Genomic DNA, 21,700 nt, shown 5'->3' with positions numbered 1-21,700 from the left:
CACACTATCATTTTCAGAGAAACCAAACTACATGTAAAATACAGTATACAAAGCAGGTCCAAGTAAACGCAGGCATAGAAAGGTGCAGCAGCAGTCCACGTACGTGGTAGAGTTAAAGAGGCCCGGGAAATTTTGACTGAGAGCACAGACATGCAAGGAAAAAAGAATGAACACATTAAGCAGGCACATCAGAAGCCACAGCCCAGAAGTCAGTCAGTGTGTTAGAACTGTCAAGTGCCATTTGTGAGCTCAATTTCACTCCCAAGGACAGAACTGCAAGGCACAAGAGAAAAGAGCCATCTTGAGTACACAATGAAATGGTCAAAACATGGGACTTTAGTTGCACACATCAGCACATGACAACAGTCATTAAAAGCATGTGGACAAGGACACTGAAGTCAGGCATGGTGAGGCAAGGAACTCTTCAAACAAGGCAATGCTTTCACTATGCATGGTGCACAACGTGGATGGAAAGAGAACAGTTTTATGTAATGAAACTGAGTTAGCATTTGGTTTGGTCATTTTTAATGCAGAGGCGACCTTCACACATTCAGACATACGTAGATGCTGAACAAATTGCTGCAACTAGCATTACTTGTGCACCATGGTGAAAGCAACCTTGTTCTCATAGTTCGTGTGCACGGGTCCTCACATCAGCTTGCAGCCACTTAGCATGTTTTCTTAATCTGGATAATTCACATTTCCAGCAGGCACACTCCCCGGTGAATCACTTGAAACTGCTCGAAAAGAAGTTGGCACCAGTTTCAGTGCTGTCATCAAGAGTGACAAGCCCTTGTCAGCGTGCTTCTGATGCACTCGAAAGGTTTCTCTGTGCTGACTTTGCCCTCTCTCTGCTAATCACCTTAAGTGTTAGGCACACTGCAAAATTTATGCTCATGCATGTCGCTGCACTGATGATGTAGGTCTCTGTGCACATACATGTGCAAGGGAGTTTCCAGGCCGGAAAGACAGCGAATGCAGTAGACACGGGCCATGACACAATGGCATACAGGAATGAATGATGGCTAGCGTTGCTGCCAATTAATTGCACAGGGTCAGGGACTCACATGGGAGCACTTGCGATAGCAGCATTCCATTCGACCAATTTCCCACTGACATCTTTAAACCTGAGTCAACAAAAGAGGCAGAACACTTCCTCTCAGATGAGTGCCTACATGATAAGATATGACCAGCTAGCTGAAGATAATTACCATATTTACACGAGTCTAGTGCACACTTCTTTTTCTAAGAAAATGGTGTATGAAAATTGCCTGTGCATTACAATGGGATACGAAACAAAAACTGTGATTGCGGCGAGCCTGTTATCAGAGCTGTCGAACACAGTGCAATCGCCATCAACAAGACGGTGACGAGGCACGTTTTCCTGCTCGACTACGATCTGAAGCACTTATATTGGTCAATCACTTACAGAGATACTATCACTTCTGCACGATTTCGTGCAACTCGTCACCAGATACGTCAGTGGGTATGGCCGCCAGCGTTTTGGCCACTATGCCAAGTTTGGTATCTGCGCACAGTGCTAGAAACACTGTCGGTTGCATACTTTGACAAGTCCAATACAGAGTCACGTAAGATTTTGCGACAGTGATTCCAGTATCTCTAAAAGTGATCGCTCGAGAATACTGCCCCAATATGCTTGGTATCTGTGGCCAATGAAACTAAAATGGTGACAAACTACAACGTGCCACTATCGTTATGAAAACTCACTTCAAAGAAGTTTCCCTTCTGGGAAAGTAAATTCTGCACGTCTCATGTTTTCTGAAAGTGAGGGGGAAGCTACATTTTACTTTTATAGATTGGGGGTGTGTTACATTCAGGTCCACTTTTATTTTCTTGCTTTAAACCAATGAAAATTGGGTGTGTTAGAATCATGTAAATACAGTAACCACTTAAGGCTAGACACATCTAAGCAGCGTCTTTCTCCGAGCACTTGCTTTAGTTATCAGATAAATGCTATTCATTCCCGATACCGATTGTGATTCAGTATCTATGCATGTACAAGCCATAATGCACCAATAGATGAGCACATTAGAGCATTTCTGATCTCAATGATGCTAAAATAAAAGTTAGCCTCTCTTGTTTTCTGTAATTTCAAGCAGTACATAATGAGCCATAGATACCAGAGGTTATACTCCCAAGGTGCAAGTGTTGCAGCATGAAAAGGTTTTGTGAGAGGATATTTGCTTTCACCCCCAAATATATGGCAAAATAAGCAACACTGTTGCAAATGTGGAAAAGTGCAGACTTTGAGAAAAAAGCACACATCGCATAAGTCGAACTTTATAAGCTTTACCGATATAACACCTTGCCCTCACTGAAATCATAAGCAGAAAACTCTTCTAGTAATTTTCCAGAATTTTGATCCAACAGCCATAACGCATTCACTGCACTATTTTCAAGCCCAGGGCACTGTCGACAGGAGTGCACTTGACAGGGAGCTAATAGATTACAGGCAAATGGTGCCTGTGAAATTCATCGCCAATTTTTTTATGCTTCAAGTTGCTCATAAATATTAACTAGTATCGTGACAACAAGCACACAAGGCAAAGCGACACCAATAGTTTGATGCAATAACACTGTGCGTGTACCTTTAGGTTTTGCATAAGAGCACAAAGCTGCACAGGACTGCACGAAAATTGCACGGGAGGCGAGTTCAAACATTTATTCACTGTGGATGACTTAAGTGCTGAAAATACAGAATTAAAAAAAAAAAATTACAGCGTACGTTTTGAGGCTAACAACAGCAACCTGGTGCAAGTTGCAAATATGAGTGCAAATAAGCAAGTCTCTGCACCAATTTTTTATAAGCCGAAATACGGTACATACAGGTAATTATGTACAAATATATGTACTATTCTATGTACCTTACACTAATTTTACACATAGTCCCCACAACAGTTCCCATTTGTCCCATTGCAGCACTAAATTTGAGATGCCCCTGTGCCACCTTGTCAATCAGCGACGCACGCGGCCTCCCCAAATGCTCTTTGTCATGCAAGTCTTCACGGCCATTTGCTAACTCACAACACTGCCACCTCACACTTCTCAAAGCGAGACATCTTTCCCCACATGTGAACCGCATTGCCCTGTGAATTTTGATCGCCATTCATCCCGTGCTCCATAGAAAACGAATCACACTTCGTTGCTCATACGCCGTGGATGTGTGAAGCACAACCGGCAATTTGCTTTGTTATATTGAAACTGCATTATATATTAAATTTCGATCTTTTATGCAAATAAGTACAGTCATCGACAAGTTTTTCTTAAGTGGAATGGTCCGCAAGACTTTCCTAATCATCGGGCAATAGAAAAAAAACAAATTTGAATGAGGGGAAAAAAAATGTTTTGTTGAATTTGAGAGTCCGCGATGAAAGGCCTGGTTTTATACAGTGTCGACAACTTCACATCAGTGGTACGAAGCGAAGCCAGCCATGCTTTCTCGTTCATTCCACCCCCGTACATGACAGTGTCGCCCCACACTGGGACAATACTACAGTAAAACCTCATTAAGCCGTACCCGCTGAAATAGTAGTTTTGTTTTAAAAGTAGTAAAGTCAAATCACCGACTCAGAGGCCATTAACAACACAGTCGAAACCCGCAATAACGAAATCGCCGGGGAAAGCAAAACATTTCGCTTTTGTGGGAATTTCGTTAGCGCGAGAATGAGGCAGAAAAGACAGGGAAGGGAATTGGCTTGCAAAAAAAAAATATATTGCCAAAAGTCAGTCAGCTTACTTTGCCGAGCCTTGCCTTGCAGCAATTTTACTGCTCTCGACTCGCACTGCAAGAAGTGGTCCATTGCTACGTCGTCATCATGCTCACCGAAAAATGATCGAATTACATGGAAGGCATTTAACACATCCCGCGGGTTCGCAGTCCTCTCTTGATTTGGTGTCTGGTGGTCGTCAGCACCTTGGCAAACGCGACTTACGATGACCTCATTAGTCATCTCTTTATGGAAGACAACACCTTCATCCACACGAATGAACTCATCGATGCTGAGGTCATCCGGAACACCATCTGTCATGGTAGAAAGTTCATTCCATGTGTGGGCCAGCGATGGCGGCACTGCGCCGTCGGCACTGTCAACTAGTGCACCTTCAGGCAAATCTTCTTGCGATGCCACTGGATCAGCGCATGATGCTTGCCGAGTGGCAATGAAGCCGGCATGATTAAATCAATTAGCTATCACAGCTGGCGACGTCTCAACCCATGCGGCGGCCATCATCTCAAGTGCCATGAACATGTCCACAACGGTGGGACGCTTCAACTGGAGGTTCAGCAGCAGACGCTGAATCAGCCTCTTTTTGTAGGCGCACTTGACGCTACGAATGGCGCCTTGATCAAGCGGCTGCAGCACGGAAGTGCAGTTCGGTGGAAAAAAAACCAAGCGCATGTTTCTCAGTTCCACGTCATCGACATGATGTGCACTGCAATTGTCCAAAAAAAGTCAGACCAATCTGCCTGCCTTCCGCATGTCCGTATCGAAGGCCTCGAGCCAGCTGCCAAATATGGCCCGGGTCATCCATGCCTTCAGGTTCGTGGTGTACTGTACGGGCAGCCAACGATTTCCCCTGAAGCAGCGTGGCTTCTTACTTCTGCCGATTACAAGCAGTGGCCGTTTATCTGTGCCGTCCATGTTGGTGCACAACAAATTGTTACACGCCGCTTGCTGTGTTTTTCCCAGCGGCATTTCTGGCCTTTTAAGTCCAGGGTCTTCGATGGCAGCATCTCGTAGAACAAGGCCATCTCATCTGCGTTGTAAATGTCCGAGGGCTTGTACTGGTCCAATACTTCTTTGTTGGCCAGCAGCCACGACGACGGTGTCAAAGCGTTGACGGCGGCTGCCTCCCCGGAAATGACCTTGGCCACTATGTCGTGGCGGGCTTTGAAACGGCTCAACCAGCCAGGGCTAGCCTTAAAATCAGTGTGCCCGAGAATGCATGCGAAGTCCAGCGCTTTCTGGTGAAGAACTCTGCCAGACAGCGGCACTTTGTTGGCACGCTGTTCACAAAACCATGCAAACACCGCCTTGTCAACCTCTGGAAAAGCCGCAGCGCTCACCGTTTTGTTTTTCGCACTGATACCATTTCCGAGCGTGTCGAGAATGGAGACCTTGTTTTTCAGAATCGGCGATATCGAACTGCACGCAATTCCAAATTCTTCGGCAATATCCATTTTCTTCCTGCCCTTTACAGATTGGGCAATTATTGCAGCCTTATCCTGCAGTGTCATAAATTTCCTCTTTTTGGCTGGAGGCAGCATCTTAGCAGGCTGTCAAAGCAAATGGTCCGATTGGCACAGAGACACACAATTGACGCACTCTAGCACCAACGACACTGAGCACATGACCATGTGCAGCGGTACACAAAGCCCACTGATACTAAGGCGTCATCCGGGTTATCGGGGCCTTCACGTGTAGTCGATGTCGATTTGGCTGTCACGCACGCAGGCATTTCGCTCCGCATTTAGCACAAGCTGTAATGGCACACAGGATTAAATAAAATGTGCTCACTGCGAGATCGCCTACGGTTCTCGTCTTTTTTTATTTGTATCATTTAAATGCTAATTGCATTTTTGGCCCGGACACTGCACAGTCACCCATTGCGACGGGCGAACGAAATGATGGCGGCGGCCACGCAAGTGTGCTGTGGCGGTAGTTAATGCAATTTAAGCGCACAACGAATGTATTTGAGCAGTTTCCGGACACAACTAGTGTTACATGAGTAGATTATTTGCCGACTGTTGTTTCAGAAAATTTCGTTGATGAGGGATTGCTATAGAAAAAAGTTTCGTTGTCGCGAGATAGGAAATGCATTGACTCCTATGGCTGTTAGCCGGGAATCCGAAAATATTTCGTTGTGGCGAGAATTTCGTTCCCTTGGGATTTCGTTACCGTGGGTTTCGTAATGTGTTTTGTATCTGCATAAACCGTACTAGCTTATTGCGTACGTATCGGTTAACACGTACAGTAGTGTTTCCACTTTTTGTCATGCAAACATGGCGGTGCGTCGTTTCTATCGGGTGGCCCGGCAGAACAACAAACCTCAGAGATCAGAACAACAGCCTCCAAGCGCTCTGTGTGTTCGCGCGTGAAGCCGCATCAACATCAACGTCATTCCGGCACCGTGCCAGACCCGAGAGCATTGTGGTGCCGTGAAAACAAGGACTCGCGTCATGCCGAAGCTCGGATAAAAAAGACACCGGGTGCTCAGCATAGAAGAAAAATTAGACATTGTTCGTGCTATCGAACGTGACACAAAGAAGTCAGCGCTGGCTTGCAACAGGGATCTGCTGTTGAATACGGTGTGTGGCATTTGGAATGCGAAGTTGCTTGGCAGTGCTGCTGCGACCGCAAAGAGATGTCGGCTACAAGGTTCGACTTTTCGCCATTGTTGCCTTTGTTGTTGCCGAAGTGTCGACTAGCGACAGTGATGAGGACGACACCCAAAGCGACAGCACGGGCAATTCAGGCCCGACAGTGGCAGAAGCTGTGCGTTACGTCAGCCTCATGAATGCAATCGTCACGACGAGAACAGCATCCCGCAATGAAAAAGGCGCCCTGCGACTTCTGCAGCGCTACCACCCACGTGCACGGAGAACATGCAACGCCAACGAGGAATCTGCCATGCATGTGTTTGCCGAGAAGAGGGGGCTGGCTGAAAAGCTGGCTTGCAGCTTCAGTAAGTTTGAGGCCGTAGTCGTTGCTAGCTAAGCCGCCGCAGCATCAAACGAAAATAACTTTTGTCGCGCGAAGTGAATAAATACTGAATTTTTTCTCCCCCTTTCATCGCACTCTTTCCGAGTTCCGTTTTTGACAGGTAAGTGGGCAATCTCATGCTATTTTGGTTAAGCAGTACTACTGTTTAACTAGGTTTCACTGTATCATGAAAAGTGCCGGCAGTGAGGAGAAAATGCTTCATCTGCTTCTCACTTCAATGCTTCTGCAAAACTCGAGATTGCGCAACCTCTAGCACTAAACGTGTAGAAAGACGGCGCACAATGCCATGACATCTCAGCTCGCCTAGTTCTTGCACACGTGGCAGATTACCTCAAAAATAGGGTGTGCGGGCTGCATATGCGCTCAGCCATGCACAGTCATGGCCGCACTAGAAAAGAAGGTGCGCCAATCTGCCAGAATGCTTAGATTCCAATGCTCTTGTAGGTTGTGTAATTGAAGCAGCATATTCACAATATAAACATTCTACCTCTTCCTGTAATATTGCTCTAACAAATGCTTCCACTGCCACCAGCGACTGGTGTTACATACAAATGGAACATAGTTTATTGAAGCAGAATTCAACAGAGATATTTTAGCATAAAAATAACTTTACAGTCCCACAACAAAGCATTCCTAATCAAATCATCAAGAGGCAGCTGACTTCTATTCACCATGTCTTGTGCCTACGTTCCATCTTTTATACACAAATATTATAGTCTACGATCGTTATAACGGACCCGCATACAACAAACTTTCCGATATACGTAACAGACCATATTTCAACCTTAGTTTGGTCTGCCTACTTTATTATAACAATGAAGTTCGCTTTTAATGGACCATGCTACAACAAACTATCGGTTGCAGCGGACAAAATTAGCAGCAATTTTTGTCAGAATCGGGCATATAAAACGGACTTTTGCCTTGTCGACTTGGGCTGGCAATTGACTTGTGAGGGTCAGCAGACAATCGTGGCTCAATATCTTACGCGCGAGGGAGGGACGAAAGCAGGGCGGAAGCGTGCAGCGCTATGGGTCCTTTCGTGCACGAGGCATAGAGGGGAGGTGAGGGAACGAAGGAGTACTACTCTGGTGGCTGCAGTTAACGGTGCGCCTGCACGGGCACTGTGTCTTGAAAGCGACCTGGACAAAGTGCGGCCAGTGCCGGTAGCTTCACATGTGCTGTGCTTTCGACTGTGCTTTTTATTCGGCGCCGTTTTTGTAATCATGCTTAACCAACTAGCCCACCAACACATGTGCTTTCGACGTTTAGTTCGCGTTGAAGCGGGAGACAGCAGGAAGGTAAATTCGCTTGCTGCTGCTGCCGCATTCATGTTGCTTAATTTGCTATCACAATCCATGCTTCGCCTTTTGAGCGAAACTGCAACTTTTTCGTTCATTATTTACTTTGGACGTTCGTCACTCACTGTTTGCAATGAAGCTCTTAGACATAGCGGTGAAAGTTTTGGAAGTGAGTTGTCTCGGATATTACCAACTTCGAATAAAACATTTTTTGGTGGGTTATCAGGCTCTGTTGTAACGACAGTCGACTACATAAAGCACCCAGACGTTCATGTTCTCATGCGTTTCTCTTGAACACTTCCTTTAAAAGAATGGAGTCCATGTGCTACACAAAGCTATTTCTTCAAAAGAACTATTTTTTATTGGACAGCTGCCTTCAACCATATCTTGTTCACCACTGCGAAGTGGCCTGCGCCTGGCCTTACAAATTGCTCTAGTTTATAAACTGCTCTGGGAATACAGGCCCATATGGTAGCACAGGTCGCATTATAGAGGTCCTGAACTACCTCTCGGGCTCGGTTAGAAAAACAGTGCAGATGGCATACGCTGCTGTGAACATCACACCCAAGTTTTGATGTCGTACGCGGCGCGTGCAGCTTACAAGCTGTGTGCGAAGTCGCCTTTCTCTCAAACGCTCTCTTACAGAAGCCTGCTCCTCACTCTCTTTTGGACGCTTTTTCACAATAAAGCAAATTCTCATACACGGCTGCTATTGGCCAATAGCTGAGGTCAATCGAGAAGGGTGTTTGGACCAGTGCACTTCTTCCTACTGTTACTGTGTACATTTCCTTGATGCAGTTTAATAAACAAGATGAAGTAAGGGAAAAATCTGCTTTCGAATTTCTATATTTACATACTTCCGGAAGAAGGTAACTATAGTCTGCTCACACTCGGCTGCCCGTGCAGGAACAAAACTTTGGCCACCCTGCTTATCAGTGTTGCAACCGTTGGGTCTAGCTCATTTTGACTAGTTTTGACACTCAACTAGCCTCGAACCAAGTGAAACTTAAAGCCAGACCACATGCACACTTGCCATCGTGCTCATCTCCTGGCTGCTTCTGGTTAGATGCCTTGACAGACTTCTCTTGGTATTGAGCTATTGGTAGCACTTCAACATGTGCAAGTTGGATGTGGCTACGATCTGTCAGTCAAGCTGGTGCAGGATAAAGCCAATCCACACACCGTAGCATGGCCAGACTGGAGCATACGAGCACAAGTGTGCACTAAAGCCCGGTTGTGCACAAAGCAAACGCTGCGCATATGCATTACAGTTACATGTAGCCGTGGTCTGCTACGTAGCATAGATACTGCGGCCACCGTGGTGGGCCGCGACGAGTCCGCTGGCCGAGAGCACTGCGGCTCGCTGAGGATAATTACACTTGGCCAGTTTGGCGCGTTGTGGCTGCCAAAATTCGTAGTGACGTCTATGTGAACATCCAAAACCAAATTTGGACTGCGTGCCACAGTGACATTTAGTATGCAGAGTGTTGTGGGCACTCCCTACTCCACCATAGTCTCCAAAAAGCGAGCCATGTGCAAGTCATTGAAGAAGGAGCGGAAGCACCATGCAGGGGCTGTTTAATTCCAACTACTTCTGCTGAACACATTGAATTACGTTTTGCAGCAAAGTAATATTTCAGAAATAACCTATTTTAACTTCAAAGTGTTTCTGAGCTTCAAAAAGCGGTTTAGGTCCCCTTTAGGATTGTATTCACATGTGGGGATTTTTCTGCGTTTTCTGGAGACCCCGAGCCCCAATTTTGGCATCCATGATCGTAGCCAGCACTTCAACAGGCCATGGCTAACTGTGCTTCAGTTCACATGTAACGAGATACCCAGCTGCTTGGAGCTTCATTATTTCTTCTTCATATAGTCACATGTACCAACTTCTCGCCACGTCACCTTCCATTCTTCAGAAAGAAAAAAAGGGGTGCCCCTTACGCCGCAGTGTCCTGGATGTTCTTGATACCCTGCTCCATGTCATCCTTGAGCTCCTTCCAGACACTGATGCCCAGCTGGCGCTTCAGCTCCTGAGACCTGGCCACCTTGGTTGCCAGCACAGTCCTCAGGGACTGGATCTCTTCCTCCACCTGCAGTGCGTGCAATGAGGATGTAGTGTGCCCATTAATGGGACACTAAAGAGAAGCTAAAGCTTCACCAGTAACCTATGTTACTATGTATGTTATGTATGTATGTAACATATGTTACTATGTAACCTATGTTACAACAGAGAAACTGTCACTTTTGCCATGAGAGGAGGCTAATAACAAAAACGAAAGACAGAGGACGCCTTCATGAAGTTTCCACATCAGCTCGCAGAGACGTCATGGATTTTGACAGCATCTACACAGAAAGTTGCTTGTTTGTCGGTAATGGAGGACTATTGTAAAGACTGGAATAAGTGCCCCCTTCTTTTATATAGTGGTTTCTGCCACAATTGCAATTGTGTGACCAATATGGAACAAAAAAGGGGGGGGGGGGGGAACGAAAAGGAAAGCGTTGGCATTTTTGTTGTTATCATTGTTAACATGCACATTTTGCAAACTCTGCGCAAGCCTGCTTTACAACTATTTTTAGGCACAAAATTAGCAGGCCTGCATTGCTGGCCTGCAAGTGCTGCATTTCAAAACGATGACATATAATATGCAGAAGTGAATGGGAGCATGCTTAGGGTTTTTGCAAACAAAGTTAAACGGTGCAAGTGTTCACTTTCACTGAAAATTTCATTCAGTGGCCTCTATGCTTTTCATGCCAAAAGACAAGTGGAATTTTCTCGTGAGCATCACGCTTGAATTCTCCCAGTAATGGCCGGTGCGATTCATCACAAAGGCAGTTGAATTCACTCATAATTGCACAAGTTCATGAAACGGAAAGGCTAGACTTTCCCAGGAGGAGTTGCATTTGTGAAAGCTTTCAGCGCTTGTAATTATGAGCTTTTAGTACTTTGTAATGACACTACAGCGGAAGGACAGTTATCTGCTAGGACAAGTTGGCAGGACACGAGAGATCTTTTTCAGTCCCTGCACTCTGTGAACACGGTGCAAGATACCTGAAGCTGCTATTGCCTACAGGCCAGCTACAATGGCCGCTACACGTGAATGCGTGGTGTGTAATGCAAGTCACCCAATGACAGTGTTGTGAACGCCTAGTTGTGCATAACAAATGTTTGGGCATCACCCATGATGAGCTCTGGGATGTCAAAAAGTGACTAGCAGCTGTCCTCGGACGAGAATCATGACAGTTCATGTGCGGTTGCAGTCTCTGATGACAAATGAGCGAACTGACCAAATAAAGTATGCTTGTTGAAAGTGGCAAACGACCACCATACATTGTTGCACCCGTGGTTGTGGGACCGACGACACAAAGAGAGGGAGCCGGCGAACGGACGAGAGGCGCCCCACTGCAGCACGTCCCGGCCGGCGCATCTACTAACAACCTGATCCGTTCCACCGGCTTTTCGGCGAACAGCCGACCCAGCGCGAGGCGCGGGCGCCCCCGACAAGGACGAAGGCCTCGGTGTGGCCAAAAGAGAACGTGGACTTTGTGTAACTTCTCCCTTTCTCTTCTCCCTTCTTTGATCTATCTTTTGTAAATAAATCAGTCTCGAAACGTATCCCAACGAGTGAAGTTCCTTCCTTCGAGGCTCCTGCGTGCACGGCCGACGCCATCCACCTTAGTTAACACGCAGCAAAAGTTAGCGGAGTCCTCCAAGAGCAACAGCAATTAGAATCAGCCCAGCGGCGCGAGCATTCATTTACAATGTTTTTTAGTTAACTGTATGGCAGATTTCTACTTTCTCATTTGTACATATCTCACAGCCAGAGGTGGACCTATATTCAGATTTATATGGTACGTTGCATTGTAAATGAACAACATTGTGAACCAAGCAAGTTCCAGGAGCTTTTGTGCCAAAACATATGAAAATACTTTGAAATCCAAGATGTCACACTGCCGTACTGGCAGCTTGCTTGTCCTGCAAAAAAATTTAAAGGAACAAAGTTTGGCCTTCAGTTTCTCCTGTAAAGTCAACTTTTTACTGCCAAATGAAGGATATTAAGGTTTTGAAAGAATAGTTGACCTGCCTAAGCAAATTTAGTGCTGCTCACTAGCATCCACTTGAAATGGACACAGTACCATGCAGGAACACTGGTCAAGAACAGTGAGAATTTTCCTACAGAAACTACAGTTGACTTGAGCTGACTCAAACTTGGGTGATTCTAGATGCTAATTCATTCAAACAAGGGTCCTGATGTGATCCCCAAGACTTGGGACCATTGGATCAATTTTACACTGCATGTTATTGCACTGTATCGATCGTATGGATTTAATAAAGCTTGAAAAACCAAAAAAAGGAAAATCACAATAATCTTAGGCTGGCTCATTACATATTAAATGCACCTTGAACTTGCTCAATTAGAATGAAACCTTCAGTTAATTCAAACTTCTGGGATTCACAGGGCACCGAAGTGGCCAGAGAGTTAACGAGAGGATGTTCATAAGAAAAGAATGCCCAATAGGCTCACGCACAATATTCGAGCTGCTGTACATGTCAGCAAGTGCTGCTGGGCAGGTGCCGGCAAATTGGTTATGCATTTGCACCTCTGATACTCTTGACATGCACTTTTCATAACCTTTCAAAACTGCAAGCACAGTGGTTCAATGTGTCTGGTACGCTGCCTGGTGCCGACACAAGACTTTAATGCAGCTGCAACGTTTCACCTGTGCCAGCTCATCCCTCAGCACAGCCTCTTGGCGAGCCTTTTCTTCAGGGTCCATTCCCGACAGGTCATGCACTCCACTGTCTGGAGTTGCGTCGGTTGTTTTCACGTCAGCACTCGCATCAAAGAAGTTCTCTGCAAAGAGCAGCCCAGAACAAAAGCCATCAGCATTTTACTTCGACACGTGCAAATCTAAAGAATGCTTTGCACAGGTTACCTTTGCCTCTTAAATTGCACTGCACGGGAAACAAAACACACCTCTAACAAAAACTTTCTTAGAGTAAAACAGACGATTAAAGAGTCTTAGTGTAATACAAACAATTCAGCCAATTAACGTAGGGTAGAAAACCGGATGCGCATCTGGTTCACCTTCCTGCCTTTCCTTCCTTCTTTTCCTCCTGCTCCAGACATTGACAGTGAAGTGTGTGTTTCTTGTGGACTGTTTTCAAATATGCTCAAGCATTGCTGCTTATGCTTGGCATTATTTGGTGGAGCGGGCACTTTGCACAGCAGAATTATGAAAGCGCTGACAATGCCTACCACAGGGCTACGAGAAGCTTTAGGCAAACTCAGTTAATGCAAACTCCCGCACCAGGTAAGTGTGCGGAAACATCAGCTAGGAAGTCGAGCCATTCTAGTGGCAAGAGTCAGGAGGTCACTCGGACAGTTTTATTTTGGGACCTGCTTCTGTATTACATTTGTAGTTTATTAATGTCTAATAAATGACTGATTTAAGAAGAGTGATGAGACTTCTAGGTTATAAAGAAAGACTGAGCAAACTTAAGATTCTGCAATTTGGATTCCAAGAAGGGCCTTGCTTCCATAAATGTAGATCCAGATTACATCATAACCGACTTGCAAAGACTATAGCAAATATAAACTGCGTGCACTTTTGTTAGTGTGTAATGCTTCAGTATCATTTGTGCATCCACTCTGCAAGAACCTAATAAAGCTAGCAGTCTGAAGAAAGAAGGGGAGGAGGGGACCCTACAGGGCCGCAGATCAGATTTATATAATGTAGCTTACTGTCTCAGAAAATAGCTGTTGTGTGAGACGCTGTAGTGGAGAGCTCAACTAATTTTGACCCTGTGAAGTATGAGGTCATTTTTTCATGTTATATGAGTGTCTAAGTCCTCTAAATGCTAAGAAAAATACTGGCAAGCACCAGAATGGCCTAAGTAATATTCTACTATAATACTTGTTTCTATGAAACAGTTTCAGTACCCAGGAGCTAGATGCATCATGACATCACTAGATACACTGATCCGCTCTATTCTTCAATCGCTGCGCTCTTGTGTATATTTTCTTTTTATAAGCAACACCCTCATATGTAGCCTTCTTGCTAAACAATGTCAGAAAATTTTGTTCTCTCATGTTACCTCAATTATGTTGGCAGCACTAGGTCCAACATTTCAAGACACACCTTATTATCAAATGAAATATAAGTATTTTCTGACATTCATAGGGATGTCATCCTTTTATGTGCTAGAAGTGTGTGGTATAGATTCTACAACTTTGAATATACGTGTTAGCACTACTTTAACGCTCAGATGATCTGTAAAGGAGCAGTTTTATGTTGCACCCAAATTTTAATGCAGCTATAGCTGCTGGAAGCAAGGCACACAGACAAAAGGAAACAATTCAATACTTTAACGTTGCTGAAGACAAAATTAATTATTGTCCAAGACACATTAAAAACCAACTCGGGGCAACCAGCTCTAGCAGATGCAGGTGCATAAAGTTCAGTTGCTATGCCATAGTGCTTGAGCAAACTGGGCAATCATCCAATGTACACGCAGCAAAAGCCACAATCGAATGACAAGGTGTCAAGTACATATGCCAGGTCTGTCATACTGCAATGAAAGTGTCTGCAGACAATGCTAGCGTGTTCCACAGTACATTTAGAAAACAGTAACTCAACAGCAACTGTTCAATATTTCAAGAGAGGTTACTGAATTCCATGATTAATAAATTAGCAGCATGAACTGCTTTATGTTAAATACTGTAATGAAACCGACGAGCACACAAAGCCCTTACAATATGCGGAATTATCTCCTACTGTACTTTGTAATGAGATTTTTTTAACTCTATATTGAAGTATTTTCTGAACACATCCATAGAGCACAGCAGTGTTCATACATGATGTCAAACGCTCAAGTTAGTCAAATGCTCAGCAGTAAAGTGGTTCTCACGGCAGTGCACAACATTTCAGTTGAATAGTCTGGACAAATAAGGCACAAAAATGAACTTTCAAGACAGTAGACATACCATATGTGCACCAGAAGGCCATGAAATAAAAAACCGTATGCCATACTCATTCAGTCACCTAGCAGCTGTTCATGAAGTGCAACCCGGTGCAGCACCCAGCGCCATGAGAAAGACCAGTAAATTGTGCTCATAAAGGCAAATAACGTTGAAGCGTCTCACATCTGGTAGTACAGTGCGAAAACATGGCACTGTGATAAAGGACTGCGAGAACGAGGCAACAAACACAGGCCGAGAGCGCGAGCGTAGCCGACGGAGGGGATCGCAAGGCGCACATCTTGCTGCAGTCTTGGTCGTCGCCGCTTCGGCCGGCGTGTTTCAACGACGCAAGCAACTGGAAGCAATAAACGGACCGTCGTGTCCTCGCGTCGTAGTAAGCTTCTCACCGTGGTGCAACTCCTCAAGCTCCTCGCCGGCTGCCAGTCTGAGGAGACTGCGCCCTTCGTCGTCGAGCGTAGGGTCAGTCGCGCCCACCTGTCCGAGGTCCTGACCCGAGTCGTACGCGGGTGACTCTTCCTCGCCGCCCTTGCAGTCGGGCAGGTACGGGTCCTCCTCATACGTCACGGCCCCGGCGCGGTCCATGCATGCGGAGCGCCGCGCCGCTCGCTTGCTCGCAGACGACGCGCGCGCGCTCTTCCCGGGCCAGCCAGATGACGGCGGCCGCTTGAAGAACCGACTTCGCTGCTGCTGCTGCTGCTACTCCGTCCCGCACGACGGTCCACCAGCGCTCGACGTGGCGAGCGAGCGAGCGGCTCCCAGGCAGGCAGCAGCGCTGTACGCACGGAACGCGGTCACCGCGACGAGGAGGAAAGGCACGCCGACGGCATCGTTGTACCGGAGCACAGCCCCGCACGACGTACTACGTCCGTCCGTCGCCGCGGCCGACCCGAGCACCACCGCCACCACCGGTCCGGCCGTCACCCTTTCTCACAGGCTCTCCTTTCTTCTTTCCCCATTGTTACGCTACCTGGCTGCTCCGTTCGACGCAGCGTACGCCGCCCTCGCCACCGACCGCACCGTCGAGTACGCAGAGTATGACTCATGCGCGCGCGCCCTTGCTTTTTTCAGGCATTTCCCACTCTTTTCTTTCTGCGACGGGCTTCTCGTCGTCTTCGACCGGGCAGGCAGCTCCTTTCGAAGCGCTGCCGCCGTGGTCGCCTGCTCTCCTTTTCGGTTCATTTCTCGCCCGTTCGTGTTCGCAGCTCGCATTTCGCTGTCTCGAGGAGGAGGCGCTGACCACGGCGCCCAATGCAGAGCTGACGCTGACGCCAGTGCTGGTGACGAGTGTGCGTTCTTCCCCTCCTTCCCTCACGTCTTCGTCCATCCGAGCGCCGCAAGAGGCCGTCATGGAGGGCCGGGTCAGCGCGGGCCTTTGAACCGCGCTCGGTCGCGTCAACTCTTCTTCCTCTTCTTGACAACGCGGCGAGCCGCCCAGCCGAGCCTCTTTTTCTTGGAGGTCTGCACGCAGACGGGCAACGTGGCCGAGCATACATTATGCGACTAGCTGGGCGAGATGCAATCGATCCGCGCCTGAAGAAAACCGGACGGGATGTAACAGCAGTAGCTATATCTTGGACACTGGTTAGATAATGTTAGGTTACAGAAGTACTGAGTGCTCAGCCGCTACTGAATCAATTATAGAGTTAAGCAAGAGTGGTTCATGGATGCGCCTAAGTTAGCGACGTTATCCATGTATTTGCTACCGCGAACTGTCATATTTAATACGGCGTTCTTTTCGCCTTTCGTCCTTGTATTTACTCATTCGCTGTTCAGTCTACAGTGTCGAGGAAAGCATCGACGCTTGGTGTCACGAACATATTCCCCCCGTTCCCCCTTTTTTTAACAAGAGCAACGTAAGTACATTCTACCGGTGACCAGGTGCCATGAACGCTAACAGACGTGGTAGAAAATTCTCAAAGCTACCGAGAAAACCTGATTGCAATCAAACCAATGGAATGGCAAATCTACAGCACTGCAGTGCATCTGAACGCACGATTGTAGTAAGCTGCATAAATCTTCTGAAAAGGATTCTTTCCCGTAATATACGTATGTAATCGAACCGTGTCTACATGAAAACGATGGACTGTGTCGATTTATTACAAACATTTTCGCGACTACTCCAGGCACATCACTGCACACGAGCGCAGAGCTTTACTGCCGTTCACTACCAGCTGCCGTCGCCTGTAAAAGTACTACATACAACAAGGACAGTAAACAGCTATTTAGAAATTCAGTTTCTACGGACAGTTATTGTTGCAGTTGAGCTTCGATGCATTTGCGCTGCAGGTGTCAACGCTGTCGTTTGACGAAATTGTTTCGTCGAAGGAGGAAGATACGCAGCTTAAAGGGCCACTAAAGTGAAAAATGATTTCTTCTGCATCAGTAAATACAAGTTCTACAACACCAAAAACACCTCTCTTACAACGATAAGACGTTTGGTAAGCCAGAAAAAGCGCAAGAACGAAATACGGGTGGCAACGCCTACTTAAGTTCCCGCAACTGGGGGCAGTGACGTCTTGGATTTTGATGGCATCTTATAGGGTCTACTAATTATATATAGCGGTACAGATTGACTACTTGTGTTCTAAAGGAACCAAATATTCAACATGGCAAGTTTCGGGAACCTTTATTCAGCCAATGCGGCCCAAATGCGAAAACATACTTTGGAATTCCTGACGTCACGCTGACGTACCGGCGCTGAGGTTTCGGCACGAAATTCGAATACTGATACTTGGACCTTCATTTTCTCATCTAATAATAAAACTTTTTTTGAAATGACTGCCTGCAGGGTTCTCAAACACTGCTTCATTAGTCTAAACTGATTTAATGATTCGCTTTAGTGTCCCTTTAACTTTCTCCAAAGTTAATCAGTTTAACTAGAATATAAGCAAGTGGACTGCTTGTCCCAAGAGCAAAGCTCGCGTTGTTCCCACGAAGCCTTGAAAATCAAGAACTTGGCTGCTCCAAGTTTCAGCAAATGTTGAGAAAATGCATGTCAGTGCATGCAGGCTCCCTAATTTCCTGAAACGCCTCTTAATTACCAGCTCATAATGGGGGGGGGGGGGGGAACAGCAACAATGACAGTTCTGTCGTAACCATATAACGATTATATAAATAAATTGTGAGAACTCGCGCGCTTTGCACAGTGTAGACAAAGCTCACGCCTGTCACCTAATCGCCTTGACGACCAACCGAGAGGACTTCCTACCAGACAGCCAAACGTATCACAACAAACGGCATCGTCGTGATCCACCGCTGACGCAAGTCGAATGGATGACGCTCGCTTAATCCAGCTAAACGTCTGCGGCGGTCGACGATGTCCAGAAAGGTCATAGGCACACCACAATCAAGAGTCTCCCACTACGGCGTGCCTTATAATCATATCGTCAGAAAAAAGCCAGAATAAAAAAAAAAGCCTCAGTTCGGAGTCACCTGTGAGCTCTTTCTTGACATCCTTCATCATATAAGTGTTGCGTTCAATGTGCACAAATCTAACACGTTAGTCTGCATATTTATGCAAAATCGTTGCCTTGTCCATATAAGTTTCGCGTAAGTCCTTTTCAAAAATGATTTAATTGAACGTCATCTGCTTAGTTGCCCTGTGTAGTAAGGACCAAAGGAGGCTACTGTACAATAATCATTAACAATAAGCTACCGCGCAAAAACAAAAATGCAGAGAAGCGTACCAAGCACCAGTCTTTGCTATTGTACACGTCGTGCCAAAAACGCGCTTTTTAAAATTTATTTTTAATAACGGGAAACACTGTTACTGCACTTGGAATAACGCTCAGCTCTGACCCGTACTGTCGCTTCCCCGCATGACCGAGAAGGTCTACGCTAAAATAGACCGACGCACGTGTTTACACGCTCGAGCCGTCCACTTCCGCAGTGGTGTCGGTATAATTTTACGCGTGAGCTGTCTAGCGCGCGCTTTTGTTTGAATCTTCGCATTTTCATTTATTTAACACAGCAAGTTTTGCGAGTCTTAACAATACAGCGCAAAATAAATCAGAGGTTCCTTAATGAAGGCTTTCATTTTAGCTTTCATTGTCAGTTTGCTATTACTATAAGGTGAAGTCGATAGTATGGCGAAATCTCGTCGGGCCAAGAAGAATCGCGGCGAAAATCAAGACAGACGCCAACCAAGGTGAAAAGTTTCAACCCCCAAACTGGAGCCGAACTGTGAACAATGCTTCCGTGTGGGAGCCGAAACGTGAAGTCCTAATATTTTTTTTTTTTTTTCGCCTAGGTCGGCGTCTGTTGTGTTTTTCGCCATTACTCTAGGGGTATTCAAAAGTAATATTTTCGAATCGAATACGAATGTTTACTTACAAGAAGAAAGAACACACCATTTCCGTGCGAATGTGGCGACGAAATTTATCAAAGAATATTATGCTCAAAAAACAAGAAGCAACAAATCAATGGCGACCACAAAAATTCATATGCCGCTTGAGAGGACGGAAATGAGCACGCGTCCACATATCGCCGTCTGTTTGCTCACGCGCACCTTATCGCGTTTCCGGTAGCTCAACAAGAAGCGGACCCCGTGTTCGGAAATGGAAGATGATTTTCGCAACCAATTCGGGTCTCGCCACGCGGCTGGTCTACAAGCAATAATCGCAGTGATAGTGCGCTGCGCAGAGAAAACTAGGTGACGTGACCCTGCGGGCGAACTATGGGCAAAATGCCGACATATGCACTACTTGTAAATAAATGTATAGAGTTTTTCCCTACCATTCTATCCTCTCATTATTTCTCTCTGTCATATATATATATATATATACTCCTGCACCCCATATCCACCTCCGCTGACCGTCGCTCAGGCTGTTAGCAGTATAGCGGACATTGTGATTCCGACAATAAAAGTCAGCAGCCAAAGCTATATACGGCTACACTGTAGCCAACATCCAACTTCCTCTCTGCCTCTTTCCTTTATAAATTAACCCTTTCAAGTCAGGATGTACGTAAATTTTGGTACGGGACTTGCTTTTATCACTTTTGTCCAGTGGAGTCGAGAAACAAACCACAGACGTAGCAGATCTGCGAGTAAACTGAACCCTTCCGCTTACTCGCTGTGGCTCTCTTTAACTGCCTGTGTACCGAGTACTGCTACACACGACCGTTTTCCTGAAGACACTACCACGCTCGGCGAGCTGCGCCTTTTATTACACATGTAGTAATGAAGAAATAATCGTGCTTCTCGTAATGCTTTTGGTCAATAACGTGTTCACGTGCTTTAAAGCGGTTATTCGATCAAGCTTATATATATATATAAAGAACATGCTACATAAATGGCTGCTCGCTATATCGATGTCTAAGAGCTTATCAGTTACAAAGACTCACTAGATAATGGCCAGAGCAGCATCACAACACTCAGAGGAGTCCGTCAGTCCGTCAGGTAAACGTGTCAGTCAGAGTGACTGACACGTCTACCGACAGTCCATAATTCGCAACTGAATGGATTCCACAAAACAACATATTCTACGACTACTACTCCCGCAAAACCAAGGCGACCGCTTTAAATAGTTTCAAACCTCGAGTTTGGATCACAAATTTCGCGCTGTCAGGGTCTGCGAAAACATCGAAGTTTTCGCAGACTCCCGTATGCCGAATAATAAAATCAAACTAGAAACCAGAGCGTGCGTGACTTGCGCTTTACGCACGCGCGCTCGGCGGAACAAGTCGACCTCGAACATACCTGTCCGGCGGGAACGGAAAACGCGCTAAAGGCGGACACCAGGGGTGCGATCTTGTACGCGTTCTAAAATAGAACGGAGGCGGTCCGTTCTACAGAGCCGCACATGGTTGGTCAGTTTGAACGGTGAAGAACGCCATGACGTCAATTGTGAAGTGATATCTGCTGTCAATCATTCCGCGTTGCCTGCTATCGGACAAACGCAACGGAACGGACCGCCAATTTCGCAACGGAAAGAACGGACCGCCTCCGTTCGAGTTTGGAACGCGTACAAGATCGCACCCCAGACGCTGTAAATCCATACCGCGTCGAGCTTCGACGACGCGGAACTTTTTGCGCAGTCAACGCTAACGTAACTGTGTGGGCAAGGCATGCCTGAATCACCGAAATTTGCAATTATTTGTTGTCTTGATTGAAGTGCAGAAGCGATGAGGTAAACCAAAATATAAGTGGACAAAAAAAAAAAAAGAAACTTGCCGCCAGTGAGAGTCGAACTCGCACCTTTCGCACTACGCATGCGTAGTAGCTTCACCACTTGAGCTACGGCGGGGGCTGTCCGCATTTTTTGGAAATTTACTTAAGTGTACGAGACCTCGCTTATTGCCAGTGAGGGTATCGACTACGGCAGGTTTGATGCCTTCAGGTAGTATATATACGAGGGTTAATTTTATTGGTCAGCTGCCTGCTAAAGTTCACGTACTGCATGACACCATCTGTCAAAAAAGATGTTCCACATCCGCCCCCCATGGACAAGAGTGGCGCTGACTAAGACTCCCAGGGTTAGAGCATATAAGCATAAACGTATACCCAAGAACGCGGACGCAGGAACAGCCTCCGCCGTATACCCGAGCAACGGTCGCGTAGTGCAGAGGTTGAAAATTTTGCTCAACTCTTTCGATTAATTAATTAACTGCACATATTGTAATTTACGAATTCTAGCCGGTGAGCTTACGAGGCATATCCGCTTGGAACGACATTAAG

General features: G+C 46.2%; 1 protein-coding gene across 7 annotated transcripts in view; it reads right to left on the bottom strand.

Annotated features, from left to right (window-relative positions):
• Positions 1 to 21,700, bottom strand: part of LOC135898778 (tumor protein D52) — a 41,873-nt gene that overhangs the window by 12,401 nt on the left and 7,772 nt on the right. The window contains exons 1-5 of one of the 7 annotated variants that reach the window (XM_065427930.1): positions 15,411 to 15,871; positions 12,761 to 12,894; positions 9,983 to 10,131; positions 1,068 to 1,127; positions 104 to 136 (exon numbers count right to left, since the gene is read on the bottom strand). In XM_065427930.1, the coding sequence (XP_065284002.1) occupies positions 104 to 136; positions 1,068 to 1,127; positions 9,983 to 10,131; positions 12,761 to 12,894; positions 15,411 to 15,606 (572 nt within the window). In that variant the 5' untranslated portion in view covers positions 15,607 to 15,871. Of the gene's footprint in view, positions 1 to 103; positions 137 to 1,067; positions 1,128 to 9,982; positions 10,132 to 12,760; positions 12,895 to 15,410; positions 15,872 to 21,700 lie in introns of those variants that run through there. The other 6 variants (XM_065427929.1, XM_065427934.1, XM_065427935.1 and 3 more) reach the window with 6 other exon arrangements.

The sequence above is a fragment of the Dermacentor albipictus genome, chromosome 3 (assembly GCF_038994185.2).
Source record: "Dermacentor albipictus isolate Rhodes 1998 colony chromosome 3, USDA_Dalb.pri_finalv2, whole genome shotgun sequence".
Classification (NCBI taxonomy): Eukaryota; Metazoa; Arthropoda; class Arachnida; order Ixodida; family Ixodidae; genus Dermacentor; species Dermacentor albipictus.
This window is presented reverse-complemented; position numbering and strand designations above follow the sequence as displayed.